This window comes from Mirounga leonina, unplaced genomic scaffold (genome assembly GCF_011800145.1).
Source record: "Mirounga leonina isolate KUSES-001 unplaced genomic scaffold, KU_Mleo_1.0 Mir_92, whole genome shotgun sequence".
NCBI lineage: Eukaryota > Metazoa > Chordata > Mammalia > Carnivora > Phocidae > Mirounga > Mirounga leonina.
Genome location: NW_023270852.1, coordinates 1,098,404 through 1,119,682, shown reverse-complemented (window position 1 = coordinate 1,119,682; position 21,279 = coordinate 1,098,404). Strand labels below are relative to the sequence as shown.

The window sequence follows — 21,279 nt, the reverse complement described above, 5'->3', positions numbered from 1 at the left end:
AGACAGGCATGGAAACATGCTCAGCACAACCTGTGAACTCCTGAAACAGGGCAGTAAGCCGAGTTCTGCGGGAACACAGAGGCAGGAGTGGCACAAATTCGGGGAAAGCGGAGAAGGCTTCAGAAGGTGATACCTAAAGTGTTTTAAAAGAGGGGGAAGGGCATTCCGGGAAGAGCAAACCTCATAGGCAAAGTTAGAGCGTGTGCGAAATATCCTACCTTCTACATCTATTCTCTTCCTCCTCCAAACCATCTTCATGACAGAGGTAACTTCCTAACGACAGCACTGGTCCTGTCGCTCTCCTACTCAAAGGCACTTGCTGACTGCCCACTGGATGCAAAATGCAGTTCAACTTACTCTGCCTGGTGTCACAGTCCTCTTGCATTTTGGCCCTTACCCACCTCCTGAGCCTTCTTTCCTACTATGTCCTGCAAGCAAGACTCACTCTGGCCTCACAGGTCTGTCATTCCATTTTCTTCTGCTTCTAGAACTTTATTCAAGTTGTTTCCTCTGCTTGAAATGCCCATTTGCCCCCATACACAGGCAAAGCTCTACCTATCTTTACAAGCCCAACTCAAATCCCATTTATTCTGAAAAGCCTCCCACAATTCTCCAATATGGAATTAATTTCTTGCTCCCCCTGAATTGCTTAAGCACGTTGAACGCCTTCTAAAGCACCTAACGCTGCCTAGTCTTGTCTTACGAATCAACTCTCTCTTCCTCCATATTTTGAGTCTTACTTCTTTCTCACTATTGCACAGCACCTAACTTTATGTACTGGGGCTCCATAAATGTACATGTGCCCAACTCAATTCACCAACTGTCCATCCAATATTATAGGGGATAGATCCAGACAACAAGTTACAAAAAAAAAAGATTTACCTATCCTTCCTACCTCTCCAGATAGTGTCAAAGGTATGCCTTTGTTCCAAACGGGGTAGAAGCTGAGACAACTCCAGACTTGGAGAGCCTAAGTAGCAGATAAACTGGATTCTATTTATTTTAACTCAACAAATGGCACTTCGAGTGCAAGGATTGGTAAAGTAAGTCACCGGCCATTCACATATGGAAAAGTGAACACTTTGGCACATAAATAGGTTATAAATTAGCTCAGGCCACTGGTCCAATCACTGGATTTGAGAATATAACCACCTGTATCACCTCACCACCCCCCTCCAGCACAAAGAGCCCTTGGTGGCCTGAGCCTTAGCTCACCTTTATAGTAAAACAAGCAATAATCAGCAAGCACAAACCACCTCCTTTTCCACAGTCTCATCCCAGAACTGTCCTGCAAAGCAAAGAAAACTAATCAGAAAATATCTGAGCATACTCTTACCCCTTTCCAGTCATGCATGGCATGATGCTAGAACCAAGACTTACCTATATCCACTCATTCTTTCAATAAATTAATGAATTAATAAATTTTTATTGCAAGGTCATTTTTTAATAGGACATTAAAATTTAGATTCAATGATGGTTTGTCCCCAGGAAGTTTTATGTGTGTGCTGGAAACAGACTAATGTAAGTATCCTTTTAGAAAGGAAGATGTGGGGCGCCTGGGTGGCTCAGTTGGTTAAGCAACTGCCTTCGACTCAGGTCATGATCCTGGAGTCCCAGGATCGAGTCCCACATCGGGCTCCCTGCTCAGCGGGGGGGGTCTGCTTCTCCCTCTGACCCTCTCCCCTCTCGTGCTCTCTGTCATTCTCTCTCTCAAATAAATAAATAAAACCTTTAAAAAAAAAAGAAAGGAAGATGTGAGGGACGCCTGGGTGGCTCAGTCGTTAAACGTCTGCCTTCGGCTCAGGTCATGATCCCAGTGTCCTGGGATCGAGCCCCGCATCGGGCTCCCTGCTCAGCGAGGAGCCTGCTTCTCCCTCTCCCACTCCCCCTGCTTGTGTTCCCTCTCTCCCTGTCTCTCTCTCTGTCAAATAAATAAAATCTTTAAAAAAAAAAAAAAAAAGGAAGATGTGAATTCAAAAAATACAGTTCTTCCATTAAGAAAGAAATCAGTTTTTAACAAAAAGGAAGCTATTTATTTATTTAGGTACTATTCTATAAAATATCTTCACTTACACTGATGAGAAAATTGATTTACACAGTATAGAACAAGGAATTTAAGTTAGCTAATCGATGAGGCAAAGTTCTCATTTGACTAAGTTCAGTTCTCTATCATAAGGGGCTAATTTTGCCATGGATTTTCCTTCCATTCAATGTAAAGAGACTTGGATTGTCTTGCTGTCAAATTGCCTAATAACATGAATTTGTCTTTACGCATCTAAAATGTAAATCAATACATTTATTAAAAACATTTTAGGTGATTGTGAAAATTCTAAAAGAACAAGGCCAGGGTAGGAAAACAGAAGTGCTATAGGGCCATTTTTCTCCCAAACCTAGGAAAATGCCAGAGCTGCTCTTAGCTGTTAAAACTGTTTTCCTTCTGCAAAAGTTTTCAACAAGTTTAAATTTAAAAAATAACAGTTATGTCAGTCACTAAACCTAAGCACAACATGAAGTTTGTTCATTTTCCACTTACTAAAGTGCTAAAAACAAATTTAACTTGATGAGTTCATGCATTTCTTGGTTTTATCTTCTGCTCTGACCAGATGATCTCTAAGATCTTGGCATATTGCTTTGTTTGGAAAACTCCTTTCCATCCTCCACACCTAGTGCAAATGTCACTTCCTCTGGGAAGCCTTTCAGGACTCCCCCAAGCACAGCTACATACTCCACACAGGTCTCTTACAGTTACCAGGCTGGGCAGTGGGGGCTGGGGAGAAGAATTACTTATAGCCCCTTCCCTCTCCCTCTAGATATCAAAGGAGCATACTTTGTTTAATGGAGATGGGGATGCAAATGGAAAAGTCAGAAGGTTACTCAGGTAAAAGAGATGGGCAGAGAGGCAAGGAAAGAGACTGTGAGGGAAGAGGGTATCACTGAGAGAGGTGCCAACACAGTGTCTGACAGAGAAGGCTAGAGAGCTACGGAAGCTGCCATGGGGAGTCTGAGGGGAGAGAGATTTCAAGGGGACTTCTAGGGACTACTTCTGTGTGGTGTGCAATGTAATGCCCTCCTCTGTCTTCCCACAAAGCGTTTGGTAAAAATTAACATCACAGCTCTTGGAGTTTGTGGTTTTTTTGGATGGTATGATATGTGAGAGACTGTGAGGGCGATGATAGGACATGTGAGAGATGTGCCAATTTCCCCAGTAGACTGAGTTCCTCAACTGTGGGAACCACATGTTCTTCACCTCTTTATCTGTGCTGTGAAAGCACTCAGAACATGGCAGGCAGGGACGCCTGGGTGGCTCAGTCAGTTAAGTGTCCGACTTTTGGTTTCAGCTCAGGTCGTGATCTCAGGGTTGTGGGATCGAGCCCCATGTTGGGTTCTGCGTTCAGTGCAGAGTCTGCCAAGATTTTCTCTCTCTCTCCCCCTTCCTCTCCCCCCTGCATGGGCATGCACTCTCTTTCCCTCTCTCTTCTCTCTCTAAAATAAATAAATTTTTTTTAAAGATTTTATTTATTTGACAGAGACACAGCGAGAGAGGGAACACAAGCAGGGGGAGTGGGAGAGGGAGAAGCAGGCTTCCCGTGGAGCAGGGAGCCTGATGCAGGACTCCATCCCAGGACCCTGGGATCATGACCTGAGCTGAAGGCAGACGCTTAATGACTGAGCCACCCAGGCGCCCCTAAAATAAATAAATTTTTGAGAAGAGAAAAAAAAAAAAAAATGAACCTGAGAGGCACTTGGTAAACAAATGGACAGACAGAAGAACAGATGGGTGGATGGCAAGGAGAGAAGGAAGGAGACAAAAGGGACATGTTCTCTGGCCCTGGGAGCTCACAGCCTATTTGTGGCCAGAGGACAAGAGACAGAACAATTGGTGGTCAGTTTAGAGATGCAGGATAGCCTCAGGGGAGCTGACAGGGCTTCCTGAGTGAAGGGATGTGGGAGAAGAAAGAGCTGTTTCTAACCAGGGTGCCTAGGAGAATGGTGGTATCATCACCAAGGTCCAGAAAAAATAAGTTGGGGAGAAAAGAGAGGTAAGGGGTGAGGAGGCAATGAGCTGAGTTTGGCTGATTCGGAATCTGAGGTGCGAGGGGAGCTAGATAAGTGTGCTAGACCAGGCTGGGCAGAGGACAGGAAAAGATGGGATTTTTCAGCCAAATGATAGCAAAGGCTCTTTAACATCAAGAGGGCAAGTGCTGGCCAGGGCTTGGTGGTAAGGCTGGATTCATGCTGACCCACCCACATGAGTGCCTGGGTCCCAGGGCAGCCAATAGCAATGGGGGCCCCAAGGGGTCAAATGGGTTTGGGGAGGGAAGCTGTAGCCATTGAGCAGATGGTCCACTCATAAAAATGGACAGCACACCTGCCTCAGACAAACTCAGGAACAGAGAGCTTATTATGAGTCTGTTCTCAGCTCCCAGGGGCCAGGGTAAGGAAGGAGATCAGCAAGAGCCATCCCCCTCCCCGACCTGACCCTCCCAGTCTCCTCACCTGCTTGTGCAGCCACCCCCTCACCACCACTGGAACATTGGGGTTCCTCCGAATGGCCTGGTCCCTCTTCCCAAAGCTGTGGACTTTATTGCTGGATTTCATGATCTAGGAAAAAGCAGACTCAAATTCTAGCAGCTTTTAGGGGACTTAGGGAGTCACACAAAGCACCTGCGTGATAGGAAAGCTGTAGGCCCCCCACCTTACTCTAAGTGGCAGTGCCCTTTGATAAAAAGAATAGCAAGGAGACCAAAACAGGCGGGCACATGGCCATAGTATTTTAATTAAAAAGCAAATGCAAGGCCTAGCAAGCTTCCCGTCTGAGTCACGGAGGAAAAAAAAACTTAAAGGGATTTTTCAATTAACTTTCACCAGCAGCTGTTGGTCCTCATATGTCCTACTCTTTCTGGAGCAAAGCTACTTTTCGGTCACAGATTTTGCCAATTTCCAGATATTTACCGTCCTATCTGGGTTCATTCCTCAGCACTCACCCCTTCTCTGCAATGCTGGTTCTTTTCCCTGCTCCTCAGTCAATGGTCCCATCTCTCACCTTTCCTCAGGCCCATCGGTCACAAATCTCACCAGGCAGTCTCATAACACACCTGTGAACAGAGGTGTGACCCTCCCAAGACAAGCCAGGAAAATGATGAAGGCATCTAAGGACTTGGATGTCAGTCCCAGTTCTGCCAGCAATCACCTGTTTTCCTGGACAAGTGACATAACCCCAACTGGTCTCAGGAGAAGCCTCCCTCACAAAACAATGGTGGGGGTCGTTGGGCATCTGCAAAATATTAAAGGGTGGAAGGAAGGAGTGAGTGGCCAGGAGCTCACCTTGGGGCCAGGCTTGGCCTCCACAGTGGACGTGGTTCCAGCTGTGGACGTCTCACTGACCATGCTGGACGGTCTTTGGTTTCTCTCTTGCTTCGACATATGTGGATGTGGCCTGTGGGAAGACACAGGAGAGTCCAGTAAGTAAGCCTGGGCTGCAGTGGAAGTGGAAATTGAGATTTGTTCCAGACTAGAGCTGGTTGATGTGCCATGACTGATGTTCCGGAGACTACCTGACTCCAGGCTGTAGCTAGAAGACCTTAATGTCCATGTGCTTCAGGGAATCAACGATCATAGATGCACACACCTTTGCCACTGACACCCCATAAAGGGGCCAAGGCTGGCATTCCTGCCTGCTGTCCTAAGGTTCCCACATATACTCTCTTACTCGGGTGTCTGTGGCAACTGCCCCATCAGATGGGCACACACAGTTGTGCCACTCTTCACAGGAGAGCAAACCGTACTCCTTATACACACACACACACACCCCTCCATTTCTCTGGCTCCCAAAAGAAGCTGCTTATAATTAGTAATAAGAAATCACTTGTGCACACATCCACACCCCCAGATACACACAGAGAATCGCTTATATAAACGCCAGTGGGGCTTGCCTCCCAAAATAGATTACTCAACAAAGACTCCTATTCTAGGAACACTCTTTTGCCCCAAAATAGAACCATCAGAGTTATTAACCCCTTGTGCCATGCCTGGGAGCAGGAAGCAATGAAACATGCCTGGGCCCCCAGTGGAGATCCCCTCTGTATGTCGCCAACAGCACCCAGAGACACCATGCTTCCCATCAAGAAGGTCCGCCTGCCCTGAGAGAGCCAGAACTCTGGGAACATCTCAGTATGACACTCAAGAGACAGCGCAGAGAACCCTTCTCACCTGCCTCCACACAGCCCCAGCATTCGCCAGTCTTTCCAAGCCCGGGTGGCAGCAAGTGCCTCCGACAAATTCAGTGCCTGTCCTCAACAGCTTGATGCCTGATTCCCAGACTCTACTAACTCCAGTAAGTGAGTCTGCTTGTTCTGCGGCTGGGTTCTCTGACAGGCAACACAATCCAGGCAGATGCAGTACACTGAGGCGCTCTGCCTGAGTGGAGAAAATCAGATTTGGAGGCCTGGGCCAGGCGCCTGAAGAGATGGAGGATGCAGACAAGACACAGCAAGGAAGCAGCACTCCGGGTGTCCGTTCGCCAGGCTCACTTTTACAGAGGTGCCACGAGGGAAAATCCTAGTTTCCACCTTGCAGATAGGCCGCTTCCTCCAAAACCACTACCACTCAAAGGATAAGGGATCCTTCCTGTGCCCCAAGACAGAGCCCTGACACCCTGCACCATTACTTCTTCGCAGAAGGAGCCGTGACCACCGTGCTCTCTGAGCTGTGCCAACAGCGGGACCGCTGCAGTGGGACCAGCTTTCCAGGGGGCTGAGCTCTACTGGATGCTTGGCAGCTGGAGATGCAAGTCCCACCAGGCAGAACGATCACTGGCTCCTTATCAGCTCAGGCACTCACTCCAGATTCCCCGCCCCCCGCCTCCATCCCAGCCAGACTTCTGTTACTGCTCCCCACTCAGAGAATGTCACCATGCTCAGCCCGCTCACTGCTGGCAGAGGCTTCATGCGGCAGAGAGAGAATCGCCAGCCGGGGGTGAGAGGGGCCCTGAGAGGCTGCCTTGTCCAGCCGCTGCCTCCAGGCAGAACTATGCCCAAAACGTCTGTCTGGAACCTAGGCTTGCCTGACGTTAGGATTTCCAGAGGTTGAGACAAAGATGAGTTCTCAGTTATGGCGGTTATAGACCTATGCCAACATTCAGGACAGAAAGTCTGACAATAAAATAGGTTTGTTTGGGATTTATCAAGTTTACTTTGCTCCCCTTTAAGACATGGACAGAGAATTATAGAATATTTGGGAAATATTTTTTAAAAAGCTAAAAGGAAAAGAAAAAAATTATCACAGTCTTGCTACCCAAAGGAAAACCATTTTTAACACTTGGTATATATACTTCCATTCTTTTTTGTATGTCTGGCTTTGGGGGTCGTGGGGGGAAAAGAGTGCTTTTTTTTGTTTTTATGTAACTGTCATCATACTGTGTTTATGATTCTGCATTTTGATTTTTTAAAGCTTAATGTAAGTTAAACATTTTCTCCATTATTTTAAACACAGTCACATCATTTTATTTCTTTATTTTTATTTCTTTTTAAGTAAGCTCTATGCCCAACATGAGGCTTGAACTCACAACCCTGTGATCAAAAGTCACACGCTCCACCAACTGAGCCAGCCAGACACCCCACATCCACATCACTTTAAATGACCACATCACATTCCATCAACTTGATATGCTGTTTCTCTTCTGTGGGACAAAGAAAAGGCTATTTGGATGTGTGACTGGCCCAGAAGATCCAGTATAGATGGCCACTTGCACCCTTTCTGTACCTTACAAACTCGAGCTCTGACTTTAATCACCTCCTGCTTTCTAGCCCCATGTCCCCACCCCATTTGGGGATGCTGGCCGGCCAGGGAGCTCCTCCAGACAACAGTACTGTCCTACAGCCTCGGATGGGTGAAGAAAGACGGTATAGATACCACCTAGGGAGCCAATTATGAAAAGATTTCATCTGGAGCAGAACTGGTTGTGGTCCCAACACTGAACATCAGTGAGGGACAGTGGAACACAGTGGTTGTGGGGGGGGGGGGGCAGAGTACAAGAGGAGAAGAAAGAAAAACATGAAGACAATTCCATTCTTCATTCTTCAGAGACCTCTGCTCAGCCACACCCAGAGACAGCTGGCTTATCAGGTAATATGACTAAAGCCCAAACTATATCTGCCCCAGAGAAGAGACCGTGTTGTCTCTATAAACAGTGAATGTCTTCATCAGGGCTCTCCATGGGCAGGGACAGCTCCCAACTCAAACAACAGTTTCAACCTCTACCTGGCAGTCCCTGACCTGGCTCTTTGAAAGAACAAAGTGCACATGGCTACCCACTCAGCCGAGTGACAAGATCTGCCTTCAGAGGATGTTCCTCTGAATCTCCTCAATAAGGGTAATGATCTCCTAGGTCTCCCAAGGGTAAATACGACTTTGGGAAATAACTAGTCATCTGTAATTACAACTAGTTTAAACAACAACAACAACAACAGGTGGTGGTCATGCTTGGGACACCATTTGGTACCCCAAAACTAAGGATATAAAAAAGTTTCAGGGTGTCTGGGTGGCTCAGTCAGTTAAGTGTCCTACTCTTGATTTCAGCTCAGGTCATGACCTCGGGGTCCTGAGATAGAGCCCCATGTCCGGCTCTGCACTGGGCATGGAGCCTGCTTAAAAATCTCTCTCTCTCTTTCTCCATCTGCCCCTCCTCTTGCCCCCACAACCTAAAAAAAGAAAAACGTCTCAAAAACAATTTTCGGGCGCCTGGGTGGCTCAGTTGGTTAAGCGACTGCCTTCGGCTCAGGTCATGATCCTGGAGTCCCGGGATCGAGTTCCGCATCGGGCTCCCTGCTTGGCGGGGAGCCTGCTTCTCCCTCTGACCCTCCTCCCTCTCATGCTCTCTGTCTCTCATTCTCTCTCTCTCTCTCAAATAAATAAATAAAATCTTTAAAAATAAATAAAAATAAATTTAAAAAATTAAAAAAAAATTTTCTTACTTGGCTGAAAGGCTGGCTCGGATGGAAAGTTCTGGAGGTCGTTTATCACACTGTTTTGAACAATGGTGTGATGTGTACAGCCTCCTGAAGTGAGACAATACTGAAAGAATCATCTTAGAGGCGTGTTTCCCACTTAAGAGTCTGGTGGGGCAGAGACTGACTTTCCTCAAGTCCTCAGACTGAGGTATACCCCGACAGGTTTCACTCAAGATCCGTCCTCTCCCCCCAGAGAAGGGCCCTGCCCCTGAGCTGAGCAGCTGTGAAAGGTGGTTCAGTTAACAGCATGCCCTCAGGCACATGAGTCACACAGATTCCCAAGAGAGGAGACCAAAACACCTGCACACGTTATGGGAAGGCTGACTCTTGGTGTCATTAAATAAAATCTATTAACTTAAAAGCCTGTTTGCCAGGTTTCTGGATTCCCAAAGTACAGTGGGACGATCTGAACAAAGACGTCTCTTTCCTTGGCTTGGGCTACATGAATGCTGATTATTTTGCTGGAGGGGTGTGGGCTGAAGTTCACAACAGTGAGCTAGAGTTTTAACTCAACTGCCTCCCAGCTGAAATGAACAAAAGAAGTTAGGACTAGACAAAAATCAGTCTGGAGAAGCCCAGCAGGAAAGTGCTTTCATCCTAAACTTCCTGAAGGAAGTGTCAAGTGAGCCTGGACAGGAAATCACTTTCTCTGTCCCTCAATTTCCCTCTCTATAAAAGGAACTGCTTCTGCTACCTACACACCCAGGAGCAAATGCATATAACACCGACAGTGTGGTAAGAGGGAGGTTATAAATTCAGAAGTCATTTTTTTCTGTTGGGTCTGAATTTAGGTGAGTTTGGTTACTGGGATCCCCAGATGCCTCTCGGTCAACATCATGAACAAGAGCAAGCTCAAGTGGGATCACAGCAACACCCTTCCCTACCCTATTGCTGTCTTAATAGGTAGGTCACCAAGCCAAGAATCAGCAACCCATAGGGTAGGTACACAAGGTCAAGCAAGCAGAGGGCTTGGGCTGGACTTGTCCAGCACCTACTGCATGCCAGGCACTTAGCTTGCATTATCTCACTTAACCCTGAAAAGCCAGCTTTACCATATCCATTTTGTAGATGAGAAAACTGAGGCTAAGTGAGATGAATGACTTGTCCGAGACAGAAGCTAGACTCCAAAACTTGGGCTCTGCCACAGAGACACCATCCCATGGCAAGTTCCAAGGTGTGACAGAAGCAGGCTATTGCTGTTCTTCTCAGCCCCAAGCCCCATCCCCAAACCAAGAGGATCCTGAGGGGTGGAACGACCAGAAAACTGGAATAACTGGGCCTCAACAAAACTCGCAGCTTACTCACACCTCCACAAGGCACACTGTTTCCATTTTTGCAAAATGGGGTAAAAACTACTGTCATCTCACAAGGTGGTTGTGTGGATTCTAATGACCTTTTGAAAACCATGACACATTGCATTAAATGGAAAGCACTGTTGTGGCTGTTACCAGTGGAGACCCCAGAATTCAAATCTCAGGTATACTCTATTTTTATTTCCAAGGCGCTTCTCTCCAGAAAGCTCAAGGTGCCAAACAATTAACTTCTAAACAAATCATTTCCTAGAAACACCCCTATAAGCACCTTATCTAGGTGGGGCTCCTTTAAAGAGTAATAAACCTGTGGCTGGGGGACAGGACTCCTATTCTTTCCCCAGGAGGTTAGAAAGCTATGGCGGGGGGGGGGGGGGGGAAGGTGCCTGGGTGGCTCAGTTGGTTAAGCATCTGCCTTCAGCTCAAGTCATGATCCTGGAGTCCTGGGATTGAGTCCCCGCATCAGGCTCCCCAGAGCTCAGCAGGGAATCTGCTTCTCCCTCTGACCCTCCCCCCTCTCATGTGTGCGAGCGTTCTCTCTCTCTCTCTCTCTCTCTCTCTCAAATAAATAAATAAATAAATAAAATCTTAAAAAAAAAAAAAAAAGGAAAGAAAGCTATGGGGAGTTGGGAATCCCCTACTGAGAAGCCATCATTAGATGTCGCTTGTATCCCATCAATTCCTGGAAAAATAGGCCCCCAAATTCATGTTCTGTCCTCAAGGGTTCTACACAGAGAGCTCAGCAAGAACTAATGTTATGAGAGGAGGGTGTATGAGAAGAGGTGTGCTCACTAACTACCAGCAAATTTTTTAAAGTGCTCACACCCACCACCTAAGGGGTTCGGGAAAAGCAATGCACAACGAAAAGCAGGAATAAAAGAAAGTTCTTGTCCCAAGCAGGCAGACACTTCCACACCCCCTCTTCTCAGAGAAAGAGCACCACACAGACAGACCGCCAACGCTCACTGTATACTCCCAACACCCCGGGGGGAGGCTGTCTGACACCACGGTCTTCATTCAGCAAGTGTGGCCTTGTTACTCAGCTGTGGCTTCCCGTGTTCCTTCCCCTCCCCCCAACTCCGCTCTGGAACACAGGCTCCAGTTCCTCGCCCCAAGCCACCTCAGGAGCTGGAAACCAGCCTAAAGAGCACCCCTCACCTGGCATGAAAACAGCCCAGTGAGCCCCATGGGCTCCCCTCCCCGGCCCCAAAACCCAAGCACTGCTCTGAACTCGGCCAGAGTCCTGCTCAGCCGTATGACCTTGGACCAGTCTCTTCCGCTGTCCTCTGTCCACGCCCCGTGCCTCAGTCTGTGCTGGCGAAGCACCAGACCTTGACCTCTACTGTTCCTTCCACCTCTGCTTTGCTATTTCAGAGATGCTACAATGCTAACTCGAGCCACTGGCAAGTCCTCCTCTAGCCTCTCAGCTCCCCCTGGCTTACCAGGCAGCCACTCCCCTACTAGAAAACAGCCCTTTCTAATGGAGATGAGGGGGGGTGCTTCCCAGACCAGGGAGGGAAAAGAGGAGGACTAGAGGGGAAGTCCCAGGAAGAAACAAAATGACTGCAAGCAGCAGCTTCCCTTCCACACACGGAAGAGCCATCACTGCAGCATCTTCACCCCACAAAGACAGAGCCCGAGACGTGAGGGCTGCGTGGCAACGGCCGCACCCCCAGTGCCCTTGGAGACACCAACGCCAGAGCCAAGTCAACACCCAGGGGTTTGAATGAACTGCCGACGTCGGCACCACCTCTTCCCTACCTGTGACCGTCACAAATGCCGTCTCCTAGACCAGTAAGGAAAACTGAACAGTCAAGTTTCTGCATCTGCTTGCCAGATGTTTCCCTTTTTCCTCGTTTTTCTGCTGCCATGGCAACCAAATGCAACAGGCAAAGCTAGCCCAAGACTGCCAGGCTGGAGAGACAAGGTGCTGGTTCTATCAGCCTCGCAGTCCCGGCTCGGAGGTGGAGTTGTCGTGTACCCCCATCCCCATTCTGTGCTCTTCGTCTCTCACTGCTTACCAACTTGGAACTGCAGGAGGAGCACAAGTCAGCCCCCGGTCTCCTAGCAGCAGGAGAGAGCCCACCCCCAGGCCCATAATCTGCATATGCCTTGGAGAGTCTTGTGCCCTGCCTCGTCAAAATGAAGAAGTCAAAGGTCAGGAAGGTAATTCTTACCTTCAGCAAGATATCTTTTTTAAGTGGTATTCTCCAAACACCACTCATGACATTCCAGGCAATTCCAACTTACAGTTCTTTTCCAAACAATCCAATGAGAAAACAGGGGGCTGCTCAGACTCCAATGGAAAGAGCAAGCTAACCTCACGAGGATGCAGGGAGAGGCAGGCCAGGAAAGGGTCCCCTCCAGGTTAGGGAATCTAGGAGATTTGGGGTGCCTTACAGCTGGCTTCTGAGCACAGCAGCAGGCTTCTGAACTTCCAGAGCACATACTCTCTCTCAACTAGGCCCCACCTCAACATCAAATGCTTGACAGAGCCTGGGGATCAGTGTACAGAGCCAGCTGTCAGTCAGCTACCAGCGTCACGGCTCCGGAATGCTTTTCTCTCCTCTTCCCAGAGAGCTGCGGAGGCGTCCGTCAGCGGCTTCCTGGACAGCCCGCTCTGAGGAGAAAATGCTCCTGTGCGTAGCCCCAACCACCAGAACCACAGCCTGGAAGTCCCTCGTGCCAAGGTTATCTCTTTAGGAGGGCCCCTATGGGTGGCCCATTAAGCCACAAAGGCAAACCACAAGCTCCCAATTCAAGAAAATCACAGAGAATCAGGAAAAGAGGCTGAAAAGGAGGAGCTCAAATGACCCAATCACTGGAAACGAGGCTCTGTAGAAAAGCTTGAGAACATTTTTTGGAGAAAAGACTACTAAGGAGGCTTGGCATCTTTCACGCAAGAATGAAGTTATTAGATCAAATTTCATTACTGCAGATACAATAAAAATCTCTAGCCTACTTCATTGGCACATTAACACCTAAGGACAGCCAAGGAAGAGGACTGTCTCTCGAAGACCACTCTAATGAGAGGCAGAGCTGGAATGGTTGGAGGCACAGCATCTAGAACCAGACTATCTGGATTCAAATCCTAACTGCCACTTACTAGCTGTGTGACTTGTGGCAAGTCTTTTCACCTCTGTGTGCCTCAGTATCCATAACCATAATGTTATCTTCCTCATAAGACCGTTGTGGGAATTAAATTAATAAATGTAAACCACTGGGGCGCCTGGGTGGCTCAGAGGTTAAGCGTCTGCCTTCGGCTCAGGTCATGATCCCGGGGTCCTGGGATCGAGCCCCATGTCAGGCTCCCTGCTCAGTGGGGAGCCTGCGTCTCCCTCTCCCTCTGCCCTTTCCCTCTGCTCATGCTCTCTCTCTCAAATAAATAAATAAAATCTTTTAAAAAATGAATAAATGTAAACCATTTAGAAAAGTACCTGGTAATAAATAGTAAGGGCTCTAAATGTTCACTATAAAAATAATAAATAAAATAATAAATAAAAAATAATAATATTATTTATTAATGGAAAAAGCCAACTCTTATTCTAGGAGGTAGATTACTTAATTTAATTAAAGATGAAATTCTAGATCCCAAAACAAGGGATGTCAGGAATCTCTTTCCTAGAAAATTATGAACTGAGCTAAAATTTGCTGGCCTAGAACTTTTACTCATTGACCTGATGCCTGCCTTGGCGGCCACACAAAAAACATAGCCCACTTCCGCCTGCCAGCCCTTCTTGAAGACTTACAGCACATCCTCCTCCATCTTCTCTCCTGCAGACTAAACGTGAAGGTCACAGGACAGTGTTTCCAGACCCCTCACCATAATGGTCCCCCACTCCAGAGCAATCTCAATTGCTCAATATTCCTCTTGAAACTTAGTACCCAGATCAAAGTATTTGGGGCTTGGCATGCCCTTGATGTTCCATAAACTTGGAATGAATGAATGAAGTAGTCCACAAACACCATGATATACCAGAACTATTATCCTCCTTTCTCTACATAGTGTACTTTTATTAATGCAGCCTGAACTTACATTAGCTCTTCCAAGTGGGATTTCCACAGGCCTCTTGGCCTGGGTGTACAGAGGTGTGCCCTGGGGACAAGGCTGTAGGACCTGCTGACTGATACCCACCTGCCTTGACGGTTCTGACAAAGAACTAGATCGTGTTAACAGAAAAGGTGAAATGAGAAATCAAATCCTCTAATCATAGGAGCAAAAGCAGCTTGTCAGTGATAGACTCAAAAGGTCCTACTTCCCTTAATAAATCTGGACTGTGGATTATTAAGTATAGTCATTAGTGCTGGCCAACAAGTATTTTGGATCATCTTCCCAGGTGCATGGTAGAAATGCACTTCCCTGGCCCCGGGAAGTTAGGGGAGGTCATGTGACTTGCTTTAGCCAATGAAGTGTGAGTGAAAGCACAATGCACAATTCACTAAGTTCCCTTTTTCTTGGCTTTGGCCATCATGGAAGCACAGAGATGGAGCATCCCTCAATAAAAACGACAGAACAAAATCCCTCAGGTGACCTATGATGGACATGGAGCAAAAGTGAGAAATAGGGGCGCCTGCGTGGCTCAGTTGGTTAAGCATCTGACTCTTGACATCAGCACAAGTCATGATCTCAGGGTAATGAGATTGAGCCCCGCATCAGGCTCCACGCTTAGTGGAGTCTGCTTCTCTCCCTCTCCTGCCCCTCCCCGAGCACTGTCTCTCTCTCTCTCTCTCAAATAAATAAACAAATCTTAAAAAAAAAAAAAAAAAAGGTGAGAAATAAACCTTAATTCTTTTATGTCACTGAGATTTTGTTTGTTATTGTTACCACAGCAGACCCTAGCTTATCCTGGCTGATTCTGTATTACTGACACAGAAACTAAAATACTCAGAGCTCATGTCCTCTGGACCCACTGATCATAGCTTTCACATCATTTCTCTTCTCCATGCTTCCAATCTGTAAGGTGGGAAGTCATCTTTGGGTGGGCATACACCTGTTACACCAAGCAGCTCAGGTAAGCCCCACCTGCCAACAATGGGGTAGATGTGTTATCTGTCCACACAGTAATGCTCTCAAGGAAGCCACCACGGAGACTGGTTTGGTTCCCCCCCCCCCCCACAAAAGAAGGAGCCCAAGATTATTTGACTAAATACATCTAAGATTGGCAACACAGCACAGAGAACAATGGGTATCTGGAGGAGATTTAAGGATGAAAGGAAGAATCTAGGAGTAATTTAGGAGGGATGAAAATAGCAAGTTGTCTAAATCAGTGGTTTTTAAACTTTACCTGAATTAGAACCACCTGAAGCCTTTAAAATACAGGCTACGGAGTACTACCTCCAGAGTCTCTGATTTAGTAGGTCTGGGACGGGGTTCAAGAATCTGCATTTCTAAGAGGTTCCCAGGTGATGCTGGTTCAGAGACCACACTGAAAACCACTGCTATGGAAGGATTCACTTCAAGAACCTCAGGTGGAGGCTCTGGCAAGAGGAGTCCATGTGGCCTCAACAGATACTCAGAGAAGAAAAAGGAAAGAGCCAGTTTTCCATCCACCACATTAATCGGAGAGCTGATGTGTAAAGGACACACAAATGGCTATCTCAGTCCTTTTTCCTCACCAAGTAACACACTACACAACAAAATTAAGCTCCTCTAAGGGAACAAAACAGGAATCTTATCTGTTGGCACTTCTTAAAGATTTTATTTATTTATTTGAAACAGCGAGAGAATGAGAGAGAGAGTGAGCGAGCACGCACACAGAGGGAGAGTGAGAGGGAGAAGCAGACTCCCCGCTGAGCAGACAGCCCCATGTGGGGCTCGATCCTAGGACCCTGAGATCATGACCCAAGCCAAAGGCAGACACTTAATCAACTGAGCCGCCCAGGTGCCCGTTGTTGGCACATTTTTAAAAAACTGGGGTTCTGTGAGGTGAAATCATGCCTCACACACCCTCCAAAATTCCACCAGGGGTAAATCTGGGTGTATTTCAGGAAGAAGCAATTTAGATAACTGGCTGCAATTCCCTCTCCAACCTTATCTCCTCACTCCCCTTTGCAAACCTCGGCTGTAAGTCAGTCCCTCTTGGCCTCTGACCCCACCAAGGCCAGTCACACTTCCCTCAGCTGTGAATGACCTGCGCACGCACGTGCACACTTATCTTCACTTATCTAAATCCCCCCTTCCTCCAATTTAGAGCCAGACACTTCAAGAAAGTCTTCCCTCTCTTTCATCCCCATCACAGCCAATCAATTATCAAGTCCTGTCAATTTTACCTCCCAAGTCCAGTTTTACCTCCAGAGTCCACCTGGTGTGTTTCATTTTTCATTCTAACTCAACTGGCATAGATCCCCCATGCTCTACTGTCTTTCTCCTCTAGGTCGTTGCCCAGATTGGGGCACTGTGACCGGACAGGTCTCAATTTAAACAGCATCCCTTCCGTGGATGGAGAGGCCTCCCACAATCCCTAAGCCAGGTCAGAACCCTCTTTTATCAACTCCCATTGAACCCTAGGTTTTTTCTACCAAGAAGAGTTATCACATTTGTGATCTCTTGTTTACTTGTCTTCCCCACTCTACTATCAACTCTTCACAGACAGGACTATATTTGTCTTACCTGCTGCTGTAACTGCAGACTCTGGCATGCCCCTGACACAACAGAGGCACTTAGTATTTAAAGAGTAAATGCAGGGATCACCACATCAGTTCATAGGAATCCTCCCCTCCTCTCAATGCCTAAAGTACATTCTGCCTGCTTCAAGGAACGTCTGGTCACCCGACATTGCACCCACCACCTGAGACAAGCCAGCAGTCCTTACGACATCCAGAAAATGTGATCTAGAGGGGAAAAGTGACCCTTGAAAAAAAAGTTTTTTCTTGGAAACTGGACGGAACTGAGATTAGCTACAGAGATATTTTGGGAGGATAAAAGAGGCTACCTTCTCAGAAGTAGCCAGGAACAAAGTCTTAATAGCGAGGGAAAGGAGGTGTGTATAAGACAAGGGTGTTTAGTGATGGGAAGTCTGAATTTCTCTAGAAGCTTTTATTAAAGTTGGTAATTTCCTAAACTAGGTGTTCTAATGGATTCTCCATCCAGACCTTTAAAAATGACAGGCAGCCGTGTCTCTAGGATGCCTTAGGAAGGGGGCTAAACTCTCTGACCTCCTAAGAGCTTCTGACCTTCAGGATTCTTTAAACATGCTCATTCCAAGTTGGAATGTAGAGAATCCACATTCTGGCTCTGTCTTTACATAGCAGTTCTGTCTCAATGTAGGAGACAAGACAATCTTTACCTCCCATCTACTTCCTTATAGTACCGATGCTTTCAAAGTCAGACCCCCAACCCCAGTCTGGCATCATGACCCGTGAGCCATGAGCATCCAAAGAATTCAGCAAGCAGACTCTCACTAGTAGCAAGGGTTAGCCCTGACTGAAAAGATCAAGCAGGAGTGACACCCTGGCTTTTTCTACTTGCAGCCATGCAACTTTGAACAAGTGACCTTGCTTCTTTGAGTCTTGGTGTCTTCATCTCTAAAACGGTGATAATGGTCTACTTCTCAGGTGTGTTGTGTTACATGAGATATGCATGTAAAACCCCCAGCAAAGGTAAACGGGCAACGAATGTCAGGATCATTATTACAGATTTCTAGTTTTAAAAGTTCTGAAAAAAAAAAAAAAAAAAGTTCTGAAAGATAATGATTCTTTTTTTTTTTTTTAAAGATTTTATTTATTTATTTGAGAGAGAGAGTGAGAGAGAGAAAGAGCACAAGAGGGGGGAACGGGAGAGGGAGAAGCAGACTCCCTGCTGAGCAGGGAGCCCGATGCGGGACTCGATCCCAGGACTCCAGGATCATGACCTGAGCCGAAGGCAGTCGCTTAACCAACTGAGCCACCCAGGTGCCCCTGAAAGATAATGATTCTAAACTGAAAATACTGTAGGAACAAAATGATGTTTGGAATTTGCTTCAAAATAATCTAAGCGGTGAGAGGGACGCTACAGATGAAATAAAATCAGCCATGTTTTGGAAATTGTTGAAGATGGGAGATGAATACATTAGACTTAATTACTTTATCTCTCTCCTTTTGTATAGGTTTGAATTTTCCCATAATCGAAAGTTTAAAAGTGTAAGTACTGAGGGAGGGAAATGCTATAAAAATATAAATACTGATTATTTATTTTCAGATCATATTTGGTCCAGATGATTGAACAGAAAAATGATATGAAGGAGAGAAAAAGCCAACATCTCTATTAATTTCACAAACAGAATTACTTACTTCAAACAGAAGTGTCTCAGATGAGCAAAAGGAAACAGACACTTGCATACATTTCTCTGCCTTCATTTTTGGGAGAAGTACACATCCTGCTTGGGCTGTATATGCATTTTTAAGGAGATGAGCCCTGGGTGATAGAACCTACCTCTGAGCACCCCAGTGGCCCTGCTGAAATCAGACTGAGGAGCAAGAAAGTCCCCACATCAGAAAAAACAAGCAGAAAGAACTCTAGACGTTCAGGGACAATGGGTGCCACAGCCCTCCTCCCTTCGAAGCCATGGCCTTAGACTCTTATTTGAGGCTTCCTTGGAAGGCTGGTTCAGTTTGGTGTGATTTAAGGCCATTTAGCTCCAGATGAGTGGGTCCTCTTAAGAGTACAGGCAGTGTGTTAGATGATACTGTAGGGAGGGGGGTCGTTTAGGGGAAAGGAAGTTTGCAAGAGGCTCTGACAGTACCAATCATGGCACAGACCCGTCATCTCCACACTTCTGCATCTTCCCACTGAGAGGAGTCCAGGGATTGAAAAACAAAATTCTTGCATTCCACTTTGAATCAACCAACCCACTCCAAGTCCCTCTATCTAGGAGAGAAAATAGTCCAACAAGCTCTGTTTTGAGCCAATGCCTTTAAGCTCCCAAACTCTGCTTGGAAAAGGAGAACACATAGAAGTACTTACTCTTCTTGAAGAATAAATTCGCTATTTTCTGGAGAAAACTGCCCACTCACAGGATGCCTGAATGCTGTGGTCTGTTGGTTATGGCTAAAGAGAGAGAGAGAGAGAGAGATAATGAATGAGAAGTCATGGGAATGGAAAGGCTTGCAGACACAACAACAGGTCAGTAATGTCTGAGGACCCCTGATCCTCACACATTCCTCCCAGGGTGAGAGAGTGGGCCTTTTATTCAGAGATGCATTTCATCTGTCAGGACCCAGCTGCATTTAAAAAAAAAAAGAACTTTCAGCTCAGGTGCCCAAGCCCACCTAAGACACAGGGATTTTAATTCTCGGAAAGTCTTGGCTGCAAGAGAACACTGCATCTTCGAGACATTCCGTGAAGTACGGACAGACTGAACCGCTCAGCAACAAGTTACTTAAGATGGCACGAGCTAAAACAAGAATGAAGCAAAGCAGACAGCACTTTCAACAGCTTCCCAAAACCATGAACCAGGGAAAGAATTCCAAGAATTAACCACCCACCCAGAAAAATCTATCTTCTTAAAATTCTTCTCCCTACTACAGAATGCCTTCACTTCAATGATGGGATATAAATGTATGGGCATGTCTCGGCAACATGACCTGCACAATTTCAACACTGTAGAGTTTCTATCATCCTTTTGAAGTTAGGAGGGAACAGCTTCCATGCCAAGCTGACAGACACAACCAAAGTGTGTAGGTGTTTTGTGTATTCACAAAGGCTGCCTGGTTCTTTGAAAGAAACGAGGAGAGGGCTCTAGAGGCTGCTGGCTTGCCCAATGAATAAACTAACCTGACGTCCTTTCCCCTCCCAAAGAATATGATTTATATTAAAGTGTTTTCCCCAATCAAAAAATCAGTCCTTTTAGAAATTTTAGAAAATATAAAAAGAAAAAAATGTCACCCATGATCTCACCACTTACAGATATACCTGAGTATCTTCTCCTTCCCTAGTTTTTTTCCCTTCTACTAAAAAATTATGATTTTGCTGTATTTAGAAATCTGTCTCATGCCTTTTTCACATTCTACTCACCTAGAAAATTTCCTACATCCTTAAGACTTCATCATTTGAAATAGCTGAATCCATGTGTCCCCCGCTTTTTGGAAGTTCATGTTACGCCACTTCATTTTTAGGAAAGACCTACATTAGTACCTGTTTTCACTAACTGAAAGAAATTTGAAGAGTTTTTGCTTTCACAAAAAACAAAAACAAGTTGTTAAGCAAAAATCGCATCCAGCGTTTGTTTTGCAGGTAGCCCTCACTGAGGCAACGCGACCCAGAGCGGTGAGTGGCGCCACCAAGCTCCCTACCTGGGAACTACACAAGCATCTCAGCATCAGGCTGCCATAGCTTTGAACTGTGTATCTGGGAGCAACTGTGTTTTGTCTAGATTTATTTTGTGCATCTATTAACAAAACGTGTCCTAAGATACCAGAAAAGCCTAAGAGGTTATTTTGGGGGTCTGGGAATGCTCAAAATTTTTTCCATATGAATTACAGTCATCTCTGCCTTGCCTTACATCATTCTGTCTTACAAAAGTTTTCGTAAGAATGGTCTACCTTCCAAGCCAAACTGTGGAAACAGCCAAGATGTCCATCGACAGATGAATGGATAAAGAAAATGTGGTATATATATACAATGGAATATTATGCAGCCATCAAAAGGAATGAAATCTTGCCATTTGCAACTACATGGATGGAACTGGAGAGTGTTATGCTGAGCGAAATAAGTCAATCAGAGAAAGACATGTATCATATGACCTCACTGATATGAGGAATTCTTAATCTCAGGAAACCAACTGAGGGTTGCTTGAGTGGTGGGGGGTGGGAGGGATGGGGTGGCTGGGTGATAGACACTGGGGAGGGTATGTGCTATGGTGAGCACTGTGAATTGTGCAAGGCTGTTGAATCACATATCTGTACCTCTGAAACAAATAATACATAAAATGTTAAAAAAAAAAAGAAGAAGAAAATAATAGGAAGGGAAAAATGAAGCGGGGAAA

The 21,279-nt window shown here is 46.2% G+C and overlaps 1 protein-coding gene and 1 non-coding gene across 4 annotated transcripts in view; both read right to left on the bottom strand.

The window, feature by feature from the left end:
* PLEKHA7 (pleckstrin homology domain containing A7) overlaps positions 1-21,279 on the bottom strand; it is a 213,275-nt gene that overhangs the window by 70,049 nt on the left and 121,947 nt on the right. For 2 of the 3 annotated variants that reach the window (XM_034995414.1, XM_034995413.1), the window contains 4 exons: positions 19,260-19,343; positions 5,326-5,437; positions 4,498-4,602; positions 1,216-1,288 (listed from right to left, as the gene is read on the bottom strand). In XM_034995414.1, the coding sequence (XP_034851305.1) occupies positions 1,216-1,288; positions 4,498-4,602; positions 5,326-5,437; positions 19,260-19,343 (374 nt within the window). Of the gene's footprint in view, positions 1-1,215; positions 1,289-4,497; positions 4,603-5,325; positions 5,438-6,210; positions 6,385-19,259; positions 19,344-21,279 lie in introns of those variants that run through there. The other variant, XM_034995415.1, reaches the window with a different exon arrangement.
* On the bottom strand, positions 7,540-7,612 carry TRNAK-UUU. Its single transcript has one exon. It is a non-coding gene; the product is annotated as a tRNA-Lys (tRNA).